Source organism: Melanerpes formicivorus, unplaced genomic scaffold (assembly GCF_026170545.1).
Source record: "Melanerpes formicivorus ecotype bairdi unplaced genomic scaffold, bMelFor1.0.p_v2 SCAF_23, whole genome shotgun sequence".
NCBI lineage: Eukaryota > Metazoa > Chordata > Aves > Piciformes > Picidae > Melanerpes > Melanerpes formicivorus.
Window position 1 is genome coordinate 6,132,807 of NW_027142375.1, and position 21,709 is coordinate 6,154,515.

The 21,709-nt window shown below is 37.1% G+C and overlaps 1 protein-coding gene across 1 annotated transcript in view; it reads left to right on the forward strand.

Moving 5' to 3' along the window:
- SKAP2 (src kinase associated phosphoprotein 2) overlaps positions 1-21,709 on the forward strand; it is a 90,951-nt gene that overhangs the window by 24,435 nt on the left and 44,807 nt on the right. The window contains exon 4 of the mRNA XM_068152539.1: positions 1,995-2,102. Coding sequence (XP_068008640.1) covers positions 1,995-2,102 — 108 coding nt within the window. The remainder of the gene's footprint in view (positions 1-1,994; positions 2,103-21,709) is intronic.

The window sequence follows — 21,709 nt, forward strand, 5'->3', positions numbered from 1 at the left end:
CGACTTTTGATACTGTATAGGTTGTGAGTATCATGTCTGAACTTTTTATATGGAGTCTATCATCTAATAAAGATACAGAGATATATATAGACAGAGAGGCAACTGGACTGTGGCATGCAAATGTGAAAGATGATCATGCTGATTGTAAACATGGCATAATATTTTCTGTTCCTCTGCTATCTGTTCTCCAGTTTTCTGTTTGGAGGAAGAGGACAGTCCTGGAGAGGCATAAGTTACTTTTGATTGTTTTGACAGGTGTGATGAAATGCAAATATTTTGATCAGATTAACACGATGGCTAGAGTGCTACTGGAAGATAGCAGTGTCAAAAATAGATGGGAGTTGGATTCAGGTTCAAAGCAATTGCTGTGTGGCATGGAAGCTTGAAAGGAAGCTTTCCTAAGAAAAGCCTACTAAACTAATGAAGGGGAAAAGAATTTGGTATTTAACAATTTGGGGATGTAAAAACCCCAGCAAAGCAAAAAACAGGTGTCATTGTCTTATTTGCATAGAAAACTCACTGTTCTTTCATAGCAACTGTGATGTTTTGGGGCATGGACTCCGTGATTTTTCCATTATTTAATGTGAAGCCAAGGCATAAAAGTTCTGAGCCATGGCTAGGCAGTCCTGCAGATGAATGCAATTCATATGTCTGTGGAGAAGAATATTTTCACTATGCATGGTGTTTACTTTGAATTCTGAGAAATTAGTTGTTGGCTACTGGCTACAGTACTCCAAAAGGGAACACGTGACTAGTGAAGCATGCCTGGAAGTCTCTGGAAACATTTCTGCACATCAATATGCCAAAAGAAAGTGCTTAAACAATTTAACCTTATGTGCTTTTAAAGAAAATGAGCAGTCACTTGACCTTTCGGACAATCAGCTTTATGATTTTGGTTTGGTGATATTTCTTATCTTTAATTACTGGGTTTTGCTCCTTCACAAGGGCTTAATTTATTTTATTTATTTTAGTTATGCATTTAATTATTTTTATTAATTTATTTATTTTATGTGATTTATTTGGTTTTATTTGGTTTATTCTATTTGATTTATATTTTTTTTTAATGAACAATCAAGTTTGTGTTACTTTTCCACCTCTTCCTCACCTAAAACAGTATTAAAATAAAATGGAAAAAAAATATAATCAGACATACTAAATTTTGGAAGAGATAACTTGAATTTTGCTTAATTAAATGAAAACCATGGCTGATATTGATTTAACTTTACCTTTCCCAGACCTTCACATTTAATGCAGTCTCATCAAGTAATGCACAGGTTAGCTAATAATGTAGGGTTGTATGTTATAATAATGTATTGCAATAGAGCTCCCAGCTGTGTTAGGAATTCATCAATAGATTGCTGCATTAAACTGTGGGTTCCGACTCGCTGCTGTCAGAAGGCAATTCCCTGTTTAGTTTGGTGGGAGGAATATACATAAAACATTTACAAAGTAGCACCTAATTATGGTGAGGAAAAGTGCAAGTGGGCAGAGGGCGACAAACTGCTGCCAACAGTAGTTTGGCAGTTCCTCGCACGGAAGTTGCTGCAGCTCCTTCCTGCACTCGGACAGGCAGAACTTGGGAGCTTGGCACTGCCTGCTTCTCCTCCTGCCAGAGTTTTCCCTCGCTCAGCTCTGTGCTGTGGTGTGTTTCTTCCCCGTCTGTGTGAGAAGCTGTCGGCTCTGCAGCGTGGGGAGCAGGTTCGCTATATCGCAGCCTTTAGGGAAACCACTTCAGCAACTTGTACTCGGCCGGTCCGGAGGCAGCCCCCAAAGAGGAGCTTGAGTGGATGCGGTGCGTGTTACAAGTCCATGAGAAATGGGATTGTCTTGGTTTCAGATAGGAATTGGTATCCTCCTTACGTTTCAATGAAAATACTTGTGGGTTTTTGTCTTTCTTTTTTTTCCCTCCCCCTTTCCTCCTCACCCCACACCCCAATCCTCTCTGTTTGTATGATAAGATATTTTAACTTCCAATGTATTTTTAACTTTTACAGTACTGGAAGATGGGGAAGAGTCTGACGGCTCTTTTTCTTCGACTCCTGGTGATGGTGACTCGGTAGCATCTGACCAATATGATAAAGAGGATGGAGTACTCCCTGGTGGTATGTGACACTGTTTACCTTAGAAGGTACTAGATTTGCCAGTTTGCTACAAACTCATGTAGTCGGATTCTTGTGATGCGAATGTTAGTGCTGGAAATCAAATCAACAGAGAAGCATCACAGCTGCAGTTTCCTTACCTTTCCAAGAACCTTTAAAAGAACGGAAGAGCTCTCTCTAGTGGCACTAGAGCATAGTGGGGCGCTCTCAAATGTGTTGTGTGTTTGTTTGTTTGTTTGTTTGTTTTTAAAGAAAAACTCACGTTTTTTTCATAACAAAGCATCTTCTGCAGATGCATATGCTTTTAAAGATAGATCAGTGGTCCTAAACCAGCGTGAATGTTTGCAGTAACAAATTGTTTGTTAATTCAACATTATCAGATTCTTGCTTAATTTTATTGTGCTACTTAATGGCTTCCTGTATTATTTATCTAATAAATAATGAAGCAGTTTACGTGATGGATACTTTTCTGGAAACTCCATTCAGAACAGGCTCATAAAATATTAAATTAATTATTCTTACAATGTTTTCTTCTAGTAAGACAGTCTTTTGCAGAATGTTTTCATTATATAAATTTTAAAATTTGAGTTTACATTAAAAAAAATTAAAATAATCTAGGCTGCCTAGCTGTTTTTCATGTTATTTTATTTTCTTCATTAAATTTAATGCTAAACGTGGCTGCTCTGAAGACCTGAACAATTTGAATATTTCAACAGTTAACAAGCTTACTTTAGTGTCCATATTTCTGAGATTGGTTTATTGTATACGTAATATAAATACCTTCTCTGGGTAATATATGGCACTAAATTAAGTGCATGTGGAAATAAATTAACGTTGTATATTAATTTGTGGCAGTAGAAGTTAGATAGACTTACTAGTGAACGATGTTTCCTGACATGATACGATGATCAAACTGTGCAGCTCCATCTCAAGATACAATTGCTGAATGAAAATATGCTTCCTGCGACATAGCACTCCACATTTTATGCTATCCAGATTATTCCCTTTGGAAGCATAAATTGCTTTTATGAGGTATAAAATTATGTCTATTGCAGAACAGGGATAAGAGAAGTACATGCATAAGTGATAAACCTTCTAACCACTGATTCAGAATAACACAATTTTTTTTGTAACCAGAACTCAGTAAAATGTGCAACAGTAATAATAACACTTTTTTTTCCCCCTTTGATATTGAGCTTGTTGCATTTTGGCAATGTGACTTTCTATTAAAAAAAGCCCCAAACCCAAGTCTATTTATTTGCTTTCTGGTTGAAATGTAATTATCAGTCAAATTGAATATGGCTTTTAGAACACCCAAGCTAATTTTCCGAACTACAGATGAATGCAACTTTCCATGTGTTTGTTTTTGCTTACAAACATAATCTTAACATTATTTCTAATTGTAACTTAATAACATGGTACTGATTGCATACAGGGTATGTGGCAAAATTGTATGACTGTTTAATAGGAGATATGGCGACAGATGTCTTTCAAAACAGTTAATCAAGAAGAAAAGTGGTAATATTAATAAATGTAAATAGTGCATGGCTGAAGAATGGCCTTGCAAGAGTCTATAAAATACTGTGATTTTGGACAAATGGGTGATTAATTTTTAGCCTATTTTGGAAGTTGTAATTATGACAGTAGGTATAATAGCTGCCTAACAGTACCGTGGCTAATCATTCTAGTTTAGGTAGAAATACAGTGTGTGCGAGTCTATTCTGTTTAAGATGAGTTTTACCTCACTGGTCTTTCTGTGTTTTAGGATAAATCCTTTTTAATCAGCCAGTGGGAATGCAGCATGAGGAAAAGGTGGTAGATTTTGATCTATAAATACCTTCATTAGTACAGCCTATACTTCATTGGAGGAGTGTTCCTGTTTTCTTCTTTGAATGTCTAGTGTGTCATTTTCAGACTTGATTTGAACACATATAGTCCATCGTTAAAGTCTAGCCACCTAGAGCGTGTATGAAAATGTATGTTGGGAGAATCTCATAAGAGGTGGGTTGATCTTTGAAGGTGCCATTTGTTTCAGTTCTCATAGATTTTGAAGCGTAATGCTCTATTTTTGGTTTTTACTGGCTGAGTCTGACCTTCTATGGTTACCAGTTTAGTTCAGCAGGGCTCTTTGCAGATGTAGAACCGCCTTTGTGTAGGATCAAGGCTCAATAGCATTAACAGAGAGGCCTAACAGTAAGTAACTAAATGGAGGGGTTATTTGTTTGAGTCCATATTTTTGCATCTATATTTTTCTGCTGTATATTTTCTGCTCACAAAAGCCAAACCAAAACAGGCATTTGCCTTTTATATACTTGAATTAGACTGCAAGGTTTGTACAACGCTTCTGAAAGTGTTACTGCGTGGCTTTGCAATGTCACTGTCAAAATATAATTTGTGAAGGCACCCCCTTGGTAACAGATAAAGAATTAGTGTATTACGTGTACATTACAGCCATTGTAAAATCCTGGAGTTTTTGTGTGACCTTTGTATAATGGTGTATTAATTACAAGAGAGATAATCCATTTAACAATAAGTATGGGATAACTAAATTAGCACAGGTCACTTAAAGGCCTTTTGTCAAATCTGATTGTTGTGTTGTCCTTTTGACTTTTACCTTATGGTAGGCACTAACAAAGTATCTAAACTTTGATGGATTATAAACTCTAAACATGATATGTATTTTTCATAATGCTAATGTAATTTTCTAGGTACTGAAAAGGTCAAACCCCCATGTCTCTGTGTGCATTCTAAGTCTGTCTTTCCTTTTAATATTTCTTTTTCTCTATTCCTCTGGTTCAAAAGTTCACTCAGTTCCCAAATGGCCACCTAATTTTCCAGTTATTCCCTCAAGCCATATGTGTTTTGGTTTCTTTATGGTTTATTAGGTACTGTAGGAAAGTAGCATAAGTTATATCATCTAATGAAATTCAAGCACACTTCAGTGATGCTTTGACTTGATTGCTGGCAGCAATTAAATCACAGCAAAGGAGAATGATGCATAGGCTTACATGTCTAGGCACCCTACAGAAACTGGAAGAGGGATAAAACACAACAAAACCCCCAAATAAAATAACAAACCCAAATGCAAGACAAAACAAAACAGCACTGCCAGGCACTCAGTTCTTAACTTGATTCTTCTTTTTTTTTTGTATTTTAATTGGCTAACAGCCTGATTGATAGCAAAATCATAACTTGCTGCATGCTAACAGGCAGAGTTCACTTGTAGGTTATTGTGAGCTGATAAAGGGTTAGATGGAGTTTTGATTTTCGCATTGGTCCTTGGTGCACCAGATTAATGGAATTTCAATGAGAGACTGAAGTAGTCACAGCTTTGTCAGAAAAACAGATGGAGATTCTATAGCCATGTCTGCTCATTAATACCAGTTGCCTGAAAGGTGTAGTACTTCTCTATACAAAAGACTCAACATAATTGATTTTTGAGCAGGGCATTTTTTCACTTATTGATGACTAGGTTTCTTGCAATTTAAATGACAGGTTTTTGTATAGTACATTGTATAACAATGTTATGTTTTGTAAATTCTTACTCCCCTTCCATCTGTATTTTGAAGAATGTGAATAGCAAAAAAAGATGTGTCCTGAGGAGGTGAAAAACGAAGTATACCAAAATACTTTCACTGGAGTGGTAGGACTGTCTTTAAAGTTGGTAACAAACTTGATTTTGGTTGAGACAGTGGGGGGGAAGTGACTGGTTTTCACTTGGTTTTTATGTTTCTTAGGATGGTATTAAATATAGGTTCAATGCCTTGATGAAACTTTCTTATTTAACAGTGTAACTATCTTTTATTTTAACTATCTTTTTACTTAATAGTGAACCTTGCTTGGTTTATGGTGTGGTAACTTGATTCTGCAGTAGGAAATGCTATTAGCATTAATGGAACAAACTTTCTGACTTTGAAGGCACTGTGAGTGAACTGACCACTCTGAAGAAGATATGTCAAGCTCTGCGGGGAGTATGTGACTGGGTAATTAGTGGATCTAAAATGATCACAGTGAATGCTGTGGTAAAATAATTTAGATCATCATAATTTCTGTGGAAGGTCTAGAAATATTGCCTTGAGCATGTAGGGATGAAAGAAGTACTGCAAATGTGTCTGGGGACTTTATAGGCTCTTCAAATTATCATATTTGGCTAGAGCTAATGAATAAAACATGGGTTTTAGTAGAAAATTCTTAAATAGAATGAGAATCTCATATAAAAAATTTCCCATAGTTGGAGTGAAGGAAGGTAGGCCCTGGACAAGCAAAATAGAACATCTGGAGAATTTTGGGGAAACTGAATGAATGAAGTCTTGAAAATGAACAGAATTTGTTGCTCTCTGCAACATGCTGTTAGTATAACTTTTAGGTGAAACAACAGATTTTAAAACTGTTTTCATGCAGCTCCTCTGGAAAAGTTCTGTATGAGTCTTTGCAGGCTTGAGTCAACTAATTTACGTGATCTATAGTATTTCCTTTGCATGAACATGACATTTTGCATTTTGATTGATCAAGTGAGAATGAAAAATAATGTGAGCAAACTTTGCATACTGCTTCTTTTGACATTTTAAGTCTGAATTACAAGTACTGATTAAGTTTCCTTTTTTGTTGTTGTTGGTTTCTTTCTTTTTCCCTCTTTGGTAGGCATAAAGATTTGAATACTGTCGTTGAAGAAGGGTAGGGTTCACTGTAAAGGAGGATATCTTTATGTACAATGCATATACAAGTATTTTACCACTTTCTCTTCACTACATTCCTACTGAGTTTGTTTTGGAAGCACTATATTAAAGCAAAACCTGTTATATCACCTGTTACATCACTCTCTTTAGACCTTCCTATCCCTCCGATCTTGTAATGGTTTACCACTATTTTAGTATTGTAATCATGTGTGTGGAGAGGCTGTTCAGCTGACTTGAGCATGACAATATTGGAAGTTTATCTGAGTTATCCTAGGACTTGTTTGCTTTGCAGTACTGGAGAGAGTTCCAAACTAAGCTCATGTCAGCTATTCAAAGAGGTGAGAAAGTTCTTTATTTGGCGAGTTTTTCTCATAGGCAGATCTCTTTGAAGGCAGAAACCCATGCATCTTCTTATTCCTTATGTCTTTAAATATTCAGATTTTATTAAAAAAGATCAATTTGGGGGAAGATGAGATCCAGATTTACTGGGACACTTAATACTACTACTACTACTACTAAACCAGGTTGGAAGAGACCTTCAAGATCATCGCGTCCAACCCATCAACCAATCCAACCCACCTAAACAACTAACCCATGGCACCAAGCACTCCATCAAGTCTCCTCCTGAACACCTCCAATGATGGTGACTCCACCACCTCCCCAGGCAGCCCATTCCAATGGGCAATCACTCTCTCTGTATAGAACTTCTTCCTAACATCCAACCTAAACCTCCCCTGGTGCAGCCTGAGACTGTGTCCTCTTGTTCTGGTACTGGCTGCCTGGGAGAAGAGACCAACATCTGCCTGTCTACAACTTCCCTTCAGGTAGTTGTAGAGAGCAATAAGGTCATCCCTGAGTCTCCTCCTCTCCAGGCTAAGCAGCCCCAGCTCCCTCAGTCTCTCCTCATAGGGCTTGTGTTCCAAACCCCTTACCAACTTCGTTGCCCTTCTCTGGACTTGTTCCAGCAAGTCAACCTCCTTCCTAAACTGAGGGGCCCAGAACTGGACACAAGAGAAGGTGACTTCTACTTTATGCTCTTACGTCATGTCGAAGTCCTGTCTTTACCCAGCTTTGGTTTGAAGGGATGCTAGTTCCTGTCAGAATTGTGACTCTGAAATAATGTACTTTATTATTTTGATATATGTAGGCAATTCTGTGTTTTCATCAATGGTTTAGTAGATTCTTGCTGCGTCTGAATGGATGTTACATGGCAGAGGAAATGCCATGTATGTGTTGCAAGGTATTATTTTGCATTTCATGGACAATTTTTCTGAAAGGGTAATATGAGTACTGTATCCAGTTCTGGGCTCCTCAATTTAAGAAGGACATTGAGACTCTTGAATGTGTCCAGAGAAGCGCAGCAAGGATGGTGGGAGGCCTTGAGCACAAGCCCTATGAGGAGAGGCTGAGGGAGCTGGGTTTGCTTAGCCTGGAGAGAAGGAGGCTCAGGGGAGACTTTATTGCTCTCTACAACTACCTGAAGGGAGGTTGTAGACAGGCAGGGGCTGGTCTCTTCTCCCAGGCAATCAGCACCAGAACAAGAGGACACAGTCTCAAACTGCACCAGGGGAAGTTTAGGCTCAAGGTGAGAAGAAAATTCTTCATAGAGAGAGTTGTTAGCCATTGAAATGGGCTGCCCAGGCAGGTGGTAGAGTCACCATCCCTGGAGGTGTTCAAGAGGGGATTGGATGTGGCACTTGGTGCCATGGTCTAGTAGTCATGAGGTCTTGGGTGACAGGTTGGACTTGATGATCTTTGAGGTCTTTCCCAACTTTATTGGTTCTATGATTCTATATAGGATCATATGTGCATTAACTCCCAGATCCAAATCTGTCTAACAAATGAGAAGGGGATGCTAACTTTGAAATCATCAGAAGCTATAAAGATCAAGTCCCTGTTGGATAGGAGAACCTGAAGACTAAAGCTGGCCTGAGATGTTTCTTGGTAACATCTGTCTCATCTTTCCTAAAAATCTCTAATGGTACAACTTGAGTCTCCTTTGGGCAGCTTGCCCCAGTGCTACACTGCACTTGCTAGTGAAGGATACATACCTTAAACTTTTTGTCAATCTGACATTCGACTCTCTTCTGTCCATAAAGGATGAGATGATTGTATGTTTCCTTTTCCTCCCCCCTCCTCCCCCTCCCCCTTTCTGTCATGAATGTATTGTAAGAGTGAGAAGAGTCTTTATAAAGTGACTGCTATTGAAACCTTATGCAAAGAGCAAGCAACTCAACTGCTTGATTGTTCATTTGTAGGATCCAGAGCAGTGAATTATAGCAGCAATGATTTATTTTGGGGAAGCAAGGGGTTAACCCCCCCCCCCCCAAAAAAAAAAAGAAGCATATGAAACATGCAAAGCTGATCTCATTAATTTTGGTTTAAACCATTTGTACAGTAATTTCTGATAGAAAGCTGCATTTTTAAGTGAGATTTTGGTCCTGTTAAAGTCAACAGTAAAGTTAAAAAAGGCACTGTGTAGGTTAACAGTGTGAACAAATTGGTGATACTAAAATGTTTGAACTGCTAATTATCATGATGAAAAACTTCCTATTAAATAATAAACCCCTGTGTTCTTTTAGCATTTACCTTTCTCCCATGAGAGAGATGACATGGTTTGATGTTAATTTTATTTCATCTATGTTGCTACAGTGACTACTCAATAACAAAACATCTACATGTGCTCCCCTACCAATACAGGATGATATCCACGATAAAAAGCAAATAATGACCTTCTTAACATCTTTTTTCCCCTATTCTTATTTAAGATACCTAGCAATATTATGATATAAAAAAACCCAGAAAGCTGAAGTGCAATAGATTTTTTTCTATTTACTTCATACTTCTTCTTGGCCTAATTTGTTTCTAGATAATATCTTATCTACCACAATCATGAAATAAAAGGAAGGGGGAAAGTTTTCCTTTAGCCTTTTTGATTCATGATAAACTTTTCAAGTGTGTTTTAGAAGCTAGCAATTATGGATTTAGGACCTTAAAGCTTTCCCTCAGCTGAGAAACATTCTACCTTCTGGTACCCCTCTAATTCTTCTTTCTTCCTGCCAAACAGTAGTGGCAAATTAGCTTCCAGTATGCTCCTTATGCCTTCCCTCCCAGAACCAAATGGGTTGATTGTAGATGGTAGCACTGCTTCATGCTACTCCAGTGGCACCTTGAGGTTGGGTACCCTTCTAGTGCTCTTTCAGAGTTGAGCTCAGGTCCAACAGGTTGTTGCTGCTTGGCATTTATGGCAAAAGACATCTTTTCCTTCCTGGTATCTACCAAGCACCACAGGCAAATGGGTCTGCCTTCAACATACAGTATGTGGTTGTTCCAAACATCTTGGGGAGAACAAACTCTACAAAGCTATAGTGTTTTCTTTGGTTTTGACTAGATCAGAAATAGGTAAAAAAACCAGTGCTTTGTGTGGTACTTCAGGATTTCTGTCTCAAGGATGAGGCTTTAGAATACCTGGATATAGGAATCAACTGGAGAGAAAAGAAAAAGAGTATGGGCTCACAATAAATGGTCAAATTAAGTTTGCTGTATACTTCTTTCTCTGAATTGATAATTAGGCATTTGTGCCCCTATTTAATTTATTAGGTGCACAGAAGTGTATGTCAATTCTAATGATCAGAAAAAGATGTTTCTCATATTTCTGTTTTTGTGTTTTAATTGATTAATACTCTCTGTAGAAGTGCCAAGTGTATCTGTAAATCTTAACCAAGAACAAAACAGGCCTGTTTACTGTCAGGCAGCATGCAATCCAGGCATTAATTCAGTGAATTTGGATGTGTTTCCTTTTAAATAAAAGAGAGAGTGCAGTGGATGGATATTTGTGAATTCTAAGATTAAATTTGAATGGAAAAGTAAAATCTTTGAGTGGAGAGAGAAGTAAAAACTATGTCCTGAAAAGGTTTATTGCAGTGCTCTGCAAAGGAAAAAACACATCATAAATCAAATCTTTAGAGATCTACTATGTGAGCAAGTTCATTACTACTCTTTTCAAGATGTTGGAGATATTGAGATTAGACATTTGCAGCAGAAACCATGCTTCTCTTGGACATCTGTCACTAGATGGTATTGTCTTGGTTGGTAGTTCCCTCAGCAATTCTTCATATATGGTTATTTGGATTGCTTATGAGAATAAGGAGTTAAGAGTAGAGCAGCAAACTCAAAATGCTTACTGCTGTCTTGTCTCCAAACTAAAAAATACTACTACAGTTTCTTAACTAGCATTAGTCAGGGCCTATTCACCACTAGTTACCACAGTAATGAGAGGTAATATCCCACGAGTATCTTAGCCCAGCTGCTGGTAGTCATAAATACTTTGTGACCCATTTTGGAGAACAAATTATGGATGATCTTACACTACAAAACAGAGGATATCCTTTTATGGTCTAAACAAGATTTTCTTGGCAACCTTCTGAATATGTACACTGTCTACACAAATATGTCCTTTTCATCAAGGAATTCACCACAGTCTGATAACAACTTTCCAGAGATACCTTAATGTATGTGTAAACAGTCTTTTTGCTTACTCCTTAGCAGTTCTATTTTGTATATGAATATGGGTGATGTATAAGTGCTCACCATGCAAATCCAAAGATGTGTTTTAGTTTGTGCTTTGACATATCTGCGCTTGCACCTCACCGCTTTGCGTCAAAGAGGTAAGGAGGAAAGGATTAGTGTTGAAAGAATGGGATGGGGAGGGGGTGGGGGGTGGGGGGGAAAGATGTTTGAACTGTTTATGGGATGGAAAGAAGCGAAATGAAGATGGCCCAAGTCTTTTTGATAGGTGACAGATGAATTGTGCTTTCACAAGTATGGATAGAGGAAATGGGCCGTGTTACAGTTGCCTGGGAAAAAGGTAATGGAAGTGTTTTCATTGACTTCCAATTAAAAAAAATAGCTTTGCCTGTTTTCAGGTGGAAATTCTGCAACAGCCTTGTGATTCTCTCCATTTTGTGTTTAGTGATTTCAATGGATATGCATATGTTGGCAGGGTGAAAATGTTGTCTTTTTGATTTATTTCTAGTACAGCGTTTCTTCTATGAAAGTATGAGGGGACGAATTTTTCTCCCTCTAACAGCTTCTTCAGAAGCTAGGTCTTAACAAAAGTTGGTGAGACTGCCACACACTTTTTTTTAAAATCAAACCATTTTGCTGTGTTTTAACAAAATGATTATTCTGTAATTGCATGTGTAAAAATAACGACACCTTAAGAGTTTAAAACACACTAAAGAATGGAGTTAAAACATGGTGGCTCGGTTGGAAGTGCATCAGACCCTTAATGGGAAGGTCGTGAGTTCAAAGCCTGCAGTGGGCAGTAGTGTCATGAGGTCTGGGGTGACAAGTTGGACTCGATGATCTTTGAGGTCCCTTCCAACCTTAGGAATGGAGTACAGACCCTTTTTTCCCCCCCACCCTGTAATCCGTATAGATAATGTGTGGAATTTTAGGTTGACAATAAAAACTTTGTTTTTTCACTTGTTAACCACAACATATCTGCAAATTGCATTTGGAAACAGAAACTATGAGATGCAGTTGATGGAGGTGCGTTTAAGTACATACTGCTTTTAATTGTTTTTCATGCATAGCATACCTTCCTCCCTCCCCCCATCTTAAATTGCTGGAATATTCCAGTATTCTCATTGATTTGAGTGATATTTAGAATGTGGTATAAAAATAATGTGAAAATGCCACAGTGAGCTGGTGATAATTGATTTACTCCATCACAGTGAAATACCTCTTGTTTTCCTCTTCCTCCTCCCTTGGGCAATAATCATGGAATCAAGCTGCCAGTCTGTAGATATAATTTTTCCAGCAGTGCCATCTGGATCCTTGGCACTGGAAGTTGCATTGGCTTCTTTGCTGTTTCCACTGATTTTTGTCAAACCGTTAGCTTGCTGAGGCAATGTCTTTTGCAAGTGGGCGCTGATTTCTGCCTCTCCCATGTGAATATCTTTTTGGTTTATTTTGGTATTGTAAGGGACTACTTATACTGCGTGGGTTTGCATGGTTTTGTTAGTTAGTTAGTTAGTTACTTCTTTATTTGTATTTTTAAATGGACCGTATGACTTAATATGCAATCTCTTTGAGGAAAAACAGACAAACTAGAGTTTAGGTATCCATTGGTTTCCTCCACCTGTGCTTAAAATACATTTTCCCAGGATTTTTGTATTTTCTCAATGGATTTAAAAAAAAAAATAAATAGATCTTCAATGTTAAGGTAGAATTATCTCCTTTTTGGTTTTTTTTTGGAAGTTCCACTTTTAAAAGGACTGATGGATGGACAATAATAATTTGTGTGGTTTATGTAACAGATGTAGCAAGCTTTGTTTTGGAATAAGCAGCCAACTGAGCTATCTTTTTATCTATTTATTTATTTATTTTTAATAACAGAACTGCAGTTTTATTTTTGCTGTCAACTTTTCTGTAAAGAAGCCGTAAATTTCTGGAAGTTGTGGTTGAGCAGAACGAACATCTGAGCTGCTTTATTGTTTTCCAGCCTCAGATGCAAGTCACTGCCATGCACGATATACTAGCTAAGATATTGATACAAAGGTAAAGAATGCTTTGTAACTAATATCTCAGGCAGGAGACAGGAGGGGAATATTTTAATTGTTCTTACTAATTTCTGAATTGAAAAAAATTAATTCTTACTTCCTCAGCTGGTTAGAGAAAAAAACAACTGGCAGAACTGAGGATCCCAGTGTGAAGAGCAGAGTTTTAGAGAACACATCCAGGAAAAAATAGAATTGCTTTGAATATTTTGAGTGAATGGGAAAAAAAAAAAGATCCAGAGCCCTTCATGTTATTATATAAGTGGACTCCTCTTAAGGCAGAACAAGGCTAGCTAATTTAAATCCTTCTTATATATATTTCTTTTAATTTTTTTTTGCTTTAACCACCATTTCCAAGTGCTGTCTCGAATGAATTATAGTTCTCCTTGGGTATAAATCTAACTTTTCTTTTGTGTTAAAAGCATTTTCTTAAAGTTGTTTGGGGTAACCTTGTGAACTCTCAAACATGAACAATTGTATTGAGTTGGCCTGTTAGAATATTTTTATCTTATTATCCCTAAAAGTGGAAAACAATAAGCACTGTTTATTTAGCAGAGTCTTAGTACTACCCTGGTGTAATGCCTCTGTGAAAAAAAATACAGTTAAACTGGTATTTAAATCACTACTGCTTCCTAGCACTGGGAGAAATTGTTCAGTACTGGAAATGCTAGAACTAAAAATCCTATATGAGGCAAGGAGAGCCTTGATGAGGTTTTTGTAGCAGTTGGCTTGAATTAAACGTCAAGGATCTCTTGGTGTCTGTTTATAGTAGTTTTCTTTAAGATGATGTCAGTGGGGATGTCTGAATGTGGATCTCCTTATCAGTAACTTGGCTCTGATACAAAGTGAGTATTTTTAACATACGAGCTCACTTGAAAGAATCTATAGGAAGAGCTATATTATCAAAGTATGACAAGCATGGCTAAATATGCATGATCTTTTGTTAAGTTTTTAGGTTACCAGAATATATTATTTTGTGAGAGATTTTTTTTTTTTTTAAGGGTGTAGGTATATCATGATTTTCTAAAATACCATCAAATCCTCTTTTTGTTCTTAACTAAATGTGAAGATAAAATGTTGCTGCTAATCAGTTGTCTGGGATGCCACCTCATTAAGATTTACACGATCATCAAAAATGCCCCGAATTGTTTGTTGGCTATATCCTAATTCAAATATATAAAGGAGATATCACAGCATTTTTCTTTAGAAACACAGGGAGTTCAGTGACCTTTTGTGGCAAATTATGTAGAAAGAAAATATTTATATTCATTTAAAATAACCTCCATGAAGAAATAGTCTCATTACCCTGTTTGATCAATTCCTTGCAGCCTGAGCTGTAGCATGCTGCTATTGCCATTGGTTGATGGAATACACTGAGAAGTGGCTAATGGTGATGGTGCTCATCAGGACAGGGTTCAGCCAGCGGTCAGCAACAAATAATTCAAGACTGTTTCTAAGTTTGTGGCTGGTGGAATTTGCTTCTTGCCCCAAGCCAGCAGCATTGCTGAGCTGGGCTATTTGATTAGAAGAGAAGCATATTTGCTTCTTAGCAACTGCACATTTGCACAACACACAGACCTATACTGCCTCCAAAGGTTTTTTTGTGATGGTGGAATAATACTTTTCTGTTGATTGACAGACAAAAGAGATCTTTGCAATGCAGAAGAGTTTAGAACCAATTTTTTTTCTTTGTCTTTTATAAACTTATCGGAGGTGCTTCTTAATTTAGCATTGCCTGATGCAGATTTGTGTATGCAGGAAGACTGGCCATTATTTGAACTCCTGCATTTAAGGTATTACCGCTATGCTCATTTAAAGGACAGATGCACACTTGCACTTAATCATTGGTGTGTACAGCATTTTCCCCAGCAGGTCTACTTAACAGAAATTATTTTCTACTGTATTTTGAAATGTTGATACGTTTATTGCTATCTGCCATGCAAGACTGATACTCCTTTTGCAGAAGGTAATGACAAAGTGGAAGCTGTTCTGATCTTAGTGCCTTTATTTTTATGTTAAACATGTTAAGAGAAGTGCAGCTGTGATCACGTTTCTAATAGTGTGTGTGTCTAATTTTTGATGTAACATTTCGCACAGGAACTCAGACTCTGGAAGAAAATATGTCTAGTCAGTAGAAGGCAAAGGTATTTGTAACACTGGTAAGCCTTGAAAAAAGACAATTTAGGAAAAAGAAAGCCTGAGATTTACAGTCTTAGGAGACCAGGGCAAGAAAAAAAAACCAAACTTTGTTGTTGTGTGGGTTGTTGTGGTGGTTTGTTGGTTTTTTTTTCTTCTTATAATGCTTTTACAGCTTTTTTGACTCCTGGCCTGTATTTTATTGTGGAAGTTTCCATACTGATGGAGTGGAGCAATAAATCGTTGATGTGGTTACTAAAAGGATGCCTGAAATAGTAAATACAGTTAGTGTTAATGTGGATTTTTGATGCAGATACCTGCTTGCATATTTTCCTATATAAAAGATATCTTTTCACTTTCATAACTAAAAATAATGAGTACCTTTCCAAGTGGCTTTTATAGGCTGCTAAAAGTGTATCTTTTAGTGGATAAGGAGGGTTAAAGCACGAGTGCAAAATAAAAGGGCTGTGGGCTGTATTAGCATGGCTGATGTAAGCATCTAGGAGTTTACTTTCTAATAACAATTTCAGTGTCAAGTCAGAGGCAAAAGAGAAGAGGAGGAAACCTCTCTGATGTTATGAGGCAATAATAAGCCCCAGATGTCCCACTTTAAGGCAACATTAAACCTACCAAAGTTTAAAAACCTTTCATGTAGGAATCATTTATTTTTAGTCAGATGAGCAATTTTAAATCACAATCCAAAATTTAGAGAATTTTGGGGTTGGTGAGGGAGTGGGACAGACTGAAAGCAATAAGGGGGAATAGTGGTTGTCCTGGGCAACGCTTATTCAGGGTGTGCAAACTGCCAAGTAGGAAGCAAGGTGTGCAAAGCAGCACAACCATTGTTTTGGAGGCCCTGGAAGGGCTGGTTGGTGACTGACTTCACTGTCTTCCTTGGTGGATTTGATGTGTGTATATAACATTCATTTTAGAAGAGTGTTTTAATCTGCTGGTAGGATTTCAATCAGTAGGGTGTTAGCTTTGGCTTGATTTCTGAGATGTTCAGAGTTGTGATAGTGTGATAAGGTGGCTGCTTGTTATGCTGCTGAGTTAATAAAGAGATGCTTACACCTGGGTGGCTTACACTTTTGTGCCTCAATGCCAGTTAAGGTGTTACCTGTGTCCACAGGTTCTGTAGTTCTTTCAGTAATATATGCACAATGAATTAGTGGGGTTTTTTGGTGTGTTTGCTTGTTTTTGTGTGTGTGTGTTTTATTTTTCATAGCAGAGAGCCTTTTTGAACAAAATAACCAAAATGTGTAGGAATTGCCAAATCAGTGCTATCCAGTGTAAAAGCTACTGCATTCTACCATGGCACTATAAACAATGGCCAGCAATTTAAGAGCAGGATGTAAGGAATACCTCACCTAATTGAAATGACAAAGGGGATTTTGCATAGGTAGATGCAATTATTCATATTGGAGGTGGGCCAGAATGCTGGGGTTATTCCCCTCATCTTGCTAATTAGGCTTTCAGTTTCATTAACAGTCATTGAGATATTGGGTGACTGACTTGTGTATGAACATAGCTCTAATGCACATCAAGAAGATTTTACTTTATTTCAAAATTATTATTCTTTAGAAACACCTCTTGGATTACGTTGAGAAGTCTATAAAATTATTGTGGATTGGTTTTGGTTGTGTAGCTCAAGGTAGGTAGAAATGAAGGAAGGTTTTAAGATGTGCAGAACACTGAATGTTTGTGGACTGAAGGCACCATGGCTGTGCCTGTTTTGGGGTAGATTGGGTGCCACAAGTAAGCCACCACTCTGTTTATATTAGTGGCATTTAATTTTCTTTTCCCAAGAAAATATTTACAAGGATTTCTACCTCTACAAATTCATATGTTGGGAAGGGAAATTAGTCCAGCTTTGTTGTGCTCCCAGGATGTTTCCAACCTGGTGTAAATTTAACTTTGAGCAGATCTGAGGAATCTTCAGTTCTTGTTGCCCTCTAAGCCCTACTTTAGGAAATGTAACTCCATGCATATCACATCTTTAAATTCTCTCACCACTAAAATACACTGTCATTGGGTTTTTTCCTTCTTTTATTTTCTCCTCATGTTAATTGTCTTTGTCTTTCAGAAACAGATGTTTTAAGGGAGTTTTTGCTTTGTTTTATTTTCCTTTTTTTAGGGAACAATGATGAGGAACCATCCTAGATTGGTACCAAATAGCTGCTGCTTACAGTTTGGAAAGGGCCTTGAGTGTCTGAACCATAATTACATTTCTAGACTGGTCTTTTTTCATGTGGCTTCTGCTTCTCTAAGTTCTGTGATTAGTGTCTTCTCAGGAATGTCAGGTAGAGATTTTTTTCCACAGTATCTGCAGTTAGTGATAAATTGGGCCTTAAATTAAAAATAGCCTTCAATGAAGAACATCACAAATATAAATCAAGAAGGTGAAAATATTGTGCAAACAGCAAATCTACTGAGTCAAAATGTTTTAAACCCTGAAACTCGTGTGTGGGAAACTGAACAAGCTGAAACCAGTAATCACCTCAAAACTGAGAACGTTTACGTTGTTGTTTGGGTTCCTCCTTCTTTTTAACAGTTAGAATAGAACAATATTGATCGAAGGTAACATGATAACAAAGAAGATTGTGGTTACTTTGGTTTACACTGCTGTATAGATGAGGCTATGATTTGTCCTTTTGGTTTGATACTTGGTTTGGTCCTCCTCCAGTTCTTCATGGATTCTTTAGACTGAGAGTGAGTTGTCTAGCTCTGATGCCTTTTTGATGTTGGCTTCTTCATCTGTGAGATTGTTCTAAGTAACATAAAAGCGATTTGTATGTATTTTGAACAACGTTGTCTTTGCCTGTTTTATTTCTCTTCCATGCTCAGAAGTAACATCTTTTGCCAGTATGCTTTATTCACCAGTACTCTTTATTCACCAGTACATGTAGTATTGAATAAAGTTATGTCCATGAAATAAGAATAAATAGAACAGTGATTAGTCAGTTTATCCATTCAGAGAATGAATAAACTTGTAGAGAAATGGGCTTTGGTAGCGATGTGAAGACACTGGTATAGATAATGCATGAATAAGTTGATCCTGGGAGTCCTGTCTGTTAGTATTTATGTGTTACTGGCTGGCTCCCATGTAGTGTCCTCTAGCACAATTTCATCAAGTGTTTTGCAAGGATTTGTTATCAAAATATATTATTATATATTAGAGGGTCACAAGTTTATGTGAGGATATCTGATGGTGCATTAGCATAACTGTTGCAGATGCCGATACTTTACTAAGTACTGATACAAAAAGAACTATTTATAAAGGATGAGATTTTTATGTTGCTATAGTTTTGTTGCTAGTCATAGCTTCATTGGCTGCTTATGGAAGTTCAGCCTATGTAAAACCTGAAGCTGTGATATAGCTTTTAGGGTGGAAAAAAAAGCTATGGAAATTGGCTAGCTGCCAATAAATGTGTAATATATTTTTCATGTGTCATCTTATTTTCATTGCATCAGGGCAGTTGCAGAATCCTCCACTGACTCTATGTGCCTTTAATTTGAATGAGTCTGTGCTTCGGAGAACTTAATTGGGATAAAAACAAAAGGGAGAAAAGGTTTGTAAACGTATATGCAAATGTATGTGGAGGACCTTGGCTGTACAGGTGTGTAGCAGGGACTGGAATTAAATCTGTCAGTTGAAGTCTGTAGAAATATCATTCCTCCTTTACCAGGAGTGTGACTGTCAACTATCAAAAAGCCTAGGTGCTTAGGAATGGAGCAGTATTGTTTTATACTATATTCAGGATTTAATAGGCAGCATTTTTTTTTCTTGTGGTACTTACTCACCACTCTTGCTCTTGATGTAGGGAAAGAGAGTTAGAGTGACAAAACCTCAGTTAAGTCCTTAAAGTAAAACCACTTAATTTTTACAGTTGATTTTTTTTGTTGTTTTGTTTTTGAATGGCAGTGAGAGTCAAAAAAAAGTGCATGTTCAAACTGAGAATTTTGGCTTTAATATTGGTGTCTGTCCTGAGCTACGACCTTTTTCAATGAGCAATTTGTGTTTGTTAGATAACAGCATTTGTACTTTACTTGATTTTGTGTTTAAAACAAAGAGGAGGAGAAGGCAACGTTATTAGGATCAGAAATTGTTTTTATTTCCTGGCAAATAAGTTCATTTAGGTGATCAGAGTCACCTTACAGTTTACTGTAAGGATCCTGTTCCTCACTTTGTCAGTCCGAGATGTACTGTAGCAGCCACAGAAGTATGCAGTTTTCTGTGAAATGCATGAATCAGTAAGTATGTGATATCCTACTCTTATACATGCTGTAACCTTCTCTCCACTCCCCTTCTCTCTCTCCCCCTCTGCCTGCTTGTATTGCTTTGAAAAAGTGTGTGTGTGTGTGTGGTGGTAGGCAATCCGTAAAGTGTTAGAGCAGGCCTGAAAATGAAATGTTTTTCCCTTTAAATGTGTGTGTGTGTTTCTGTATAAAAATATACCCTGAACGTAATGAAATCATTTCACAGCCTTTCTAGAGAGATGTGAATACAGCTTCTCTTTTATGAAGAGGAGCAGTGGAAGCAAAGTAGCTTTGACTTGTCCAAGATTGTAAAAGGAATCTGGTTAAGAGCCAGGACTAGTTCTATGTTTTGTAGCTCCTGCTTACATCGTGAAATCGCTTCGCTATATCTCACACTTTCCAGCTTTCTGAAGTTTTTGACAATTTGAAATGGATATTAAAAGGACATAGGGTAAACTCTTTTTTTTTTTTCTTTTCTGTCCTCAGAACCACATCATTTATTAGCAGATGTCATCCTAACGTGTATACAACTTCCATGGCTTTGAGTGTTATTGTAAATGGTAAAAAGACTCTTTGGTTGGGTTTAAACTGATACCACCTTCTGAAGTACAAGAGGTGTTTGTAGTTTCACCTAATGTCTTGGTTTTAATAATACAATTTTAATGTGAAAATATTGGTGTTGCTTCAACTGCTTAAAAATAATTTCCTGATATTGAAAAAAAAAAAAAATCAAAGCAGAAAGATGATTTACATAAAACAAGGTATAGGACAACCCCCCAAGCCACAGTTATAACAGTGCACTGAACTGCTGATGCAGACACTAAAACTGTGAGTTTCTCTCACTGGGTCATTTGAGGGCATTGCTTTTTTTTTTGTTGTTTATGGAAAAGGTGGTGGTGCAATTTAAAGGCTGCTATGTAGACCATACAGAAAGTAGTATGTGCTGGGAGCAATAGTATAATGCTTTGTATCTGAAAGATCACAGCAAACTTACATAAACTGGTGGAAAAGTTTATGAAAGTTACTCTTCAACTTGCAAGTGATTGAAGCGATTTGGCCTCACTTTAAAAACAGCAGCCTAAAACTGAGCTGCCTGAGTATTATCATTATTCCAAAGCAGCATAATTACCATTAGGAGAGAATTGGTTCCTTTAAAAGAAAAAATAATGAAGGGAAAACTTCTTAAAATGAGTTTTATTACATTTTTCTTATAAAATTAGCCTTTCATTTTGTTGATTAATGCTTGAGTTTAAGATTTTGATGTCGGCATTTCACCATTATAATTCTGAAATATGGGAAGTCCTTGAAAACATTCCCGGATTGCCTTCTGTCTGTCTGCCTTGTAAAAGATCCTTTCAGTTAAATGGACCATCCTCCTTAAATGATGTCATTAGCTTGGATTGAAAAGACATTGCCTGCAGGGAAATCATTTAATTGTCTTAAAGTGCTCTACTTCTCTAGATCTTGAAGCAGCACCCTCACTTCCATCTTTGTATCAGATAATCCATCTACAATTCTGGTTTTAATCTCTTTCGAAATATTGAGATGTAATTTCCAGTTTCATTGGAGAAATTTGAGGCCTTTTATAATCTTTTCTCTGTCAAATGGGTGGAAAAGTTTCACTTGTTGAAATGCAAATGGGTACCGTCTTTTTTTTTTTGACTTAAAGAATTAATTTAACTCGCATTCATGTAGTGCTTTATAAATATTAATGTATTGAACTCTTTCATTTCACAGATACCAAGATACACTTTTTAACAGATGCAGTTCTAAAGTCAAACAGAAAGCTAAGTTTTGGGGATAAATGCGGCGTTTTTGTTTTTGTTGAAGAAAATGTGTTGCATTTGGGAAAACAAAAATAATGATCACATCTGCCCCTTGATTTTTTTTTCTGTCCCATTGCTGTTACCAATTTCTCATTCATGTCAAAGCCAGTTTGTCAGGGTTGCTGGGAGTTTTTAATTGAGTAGGCATTCGT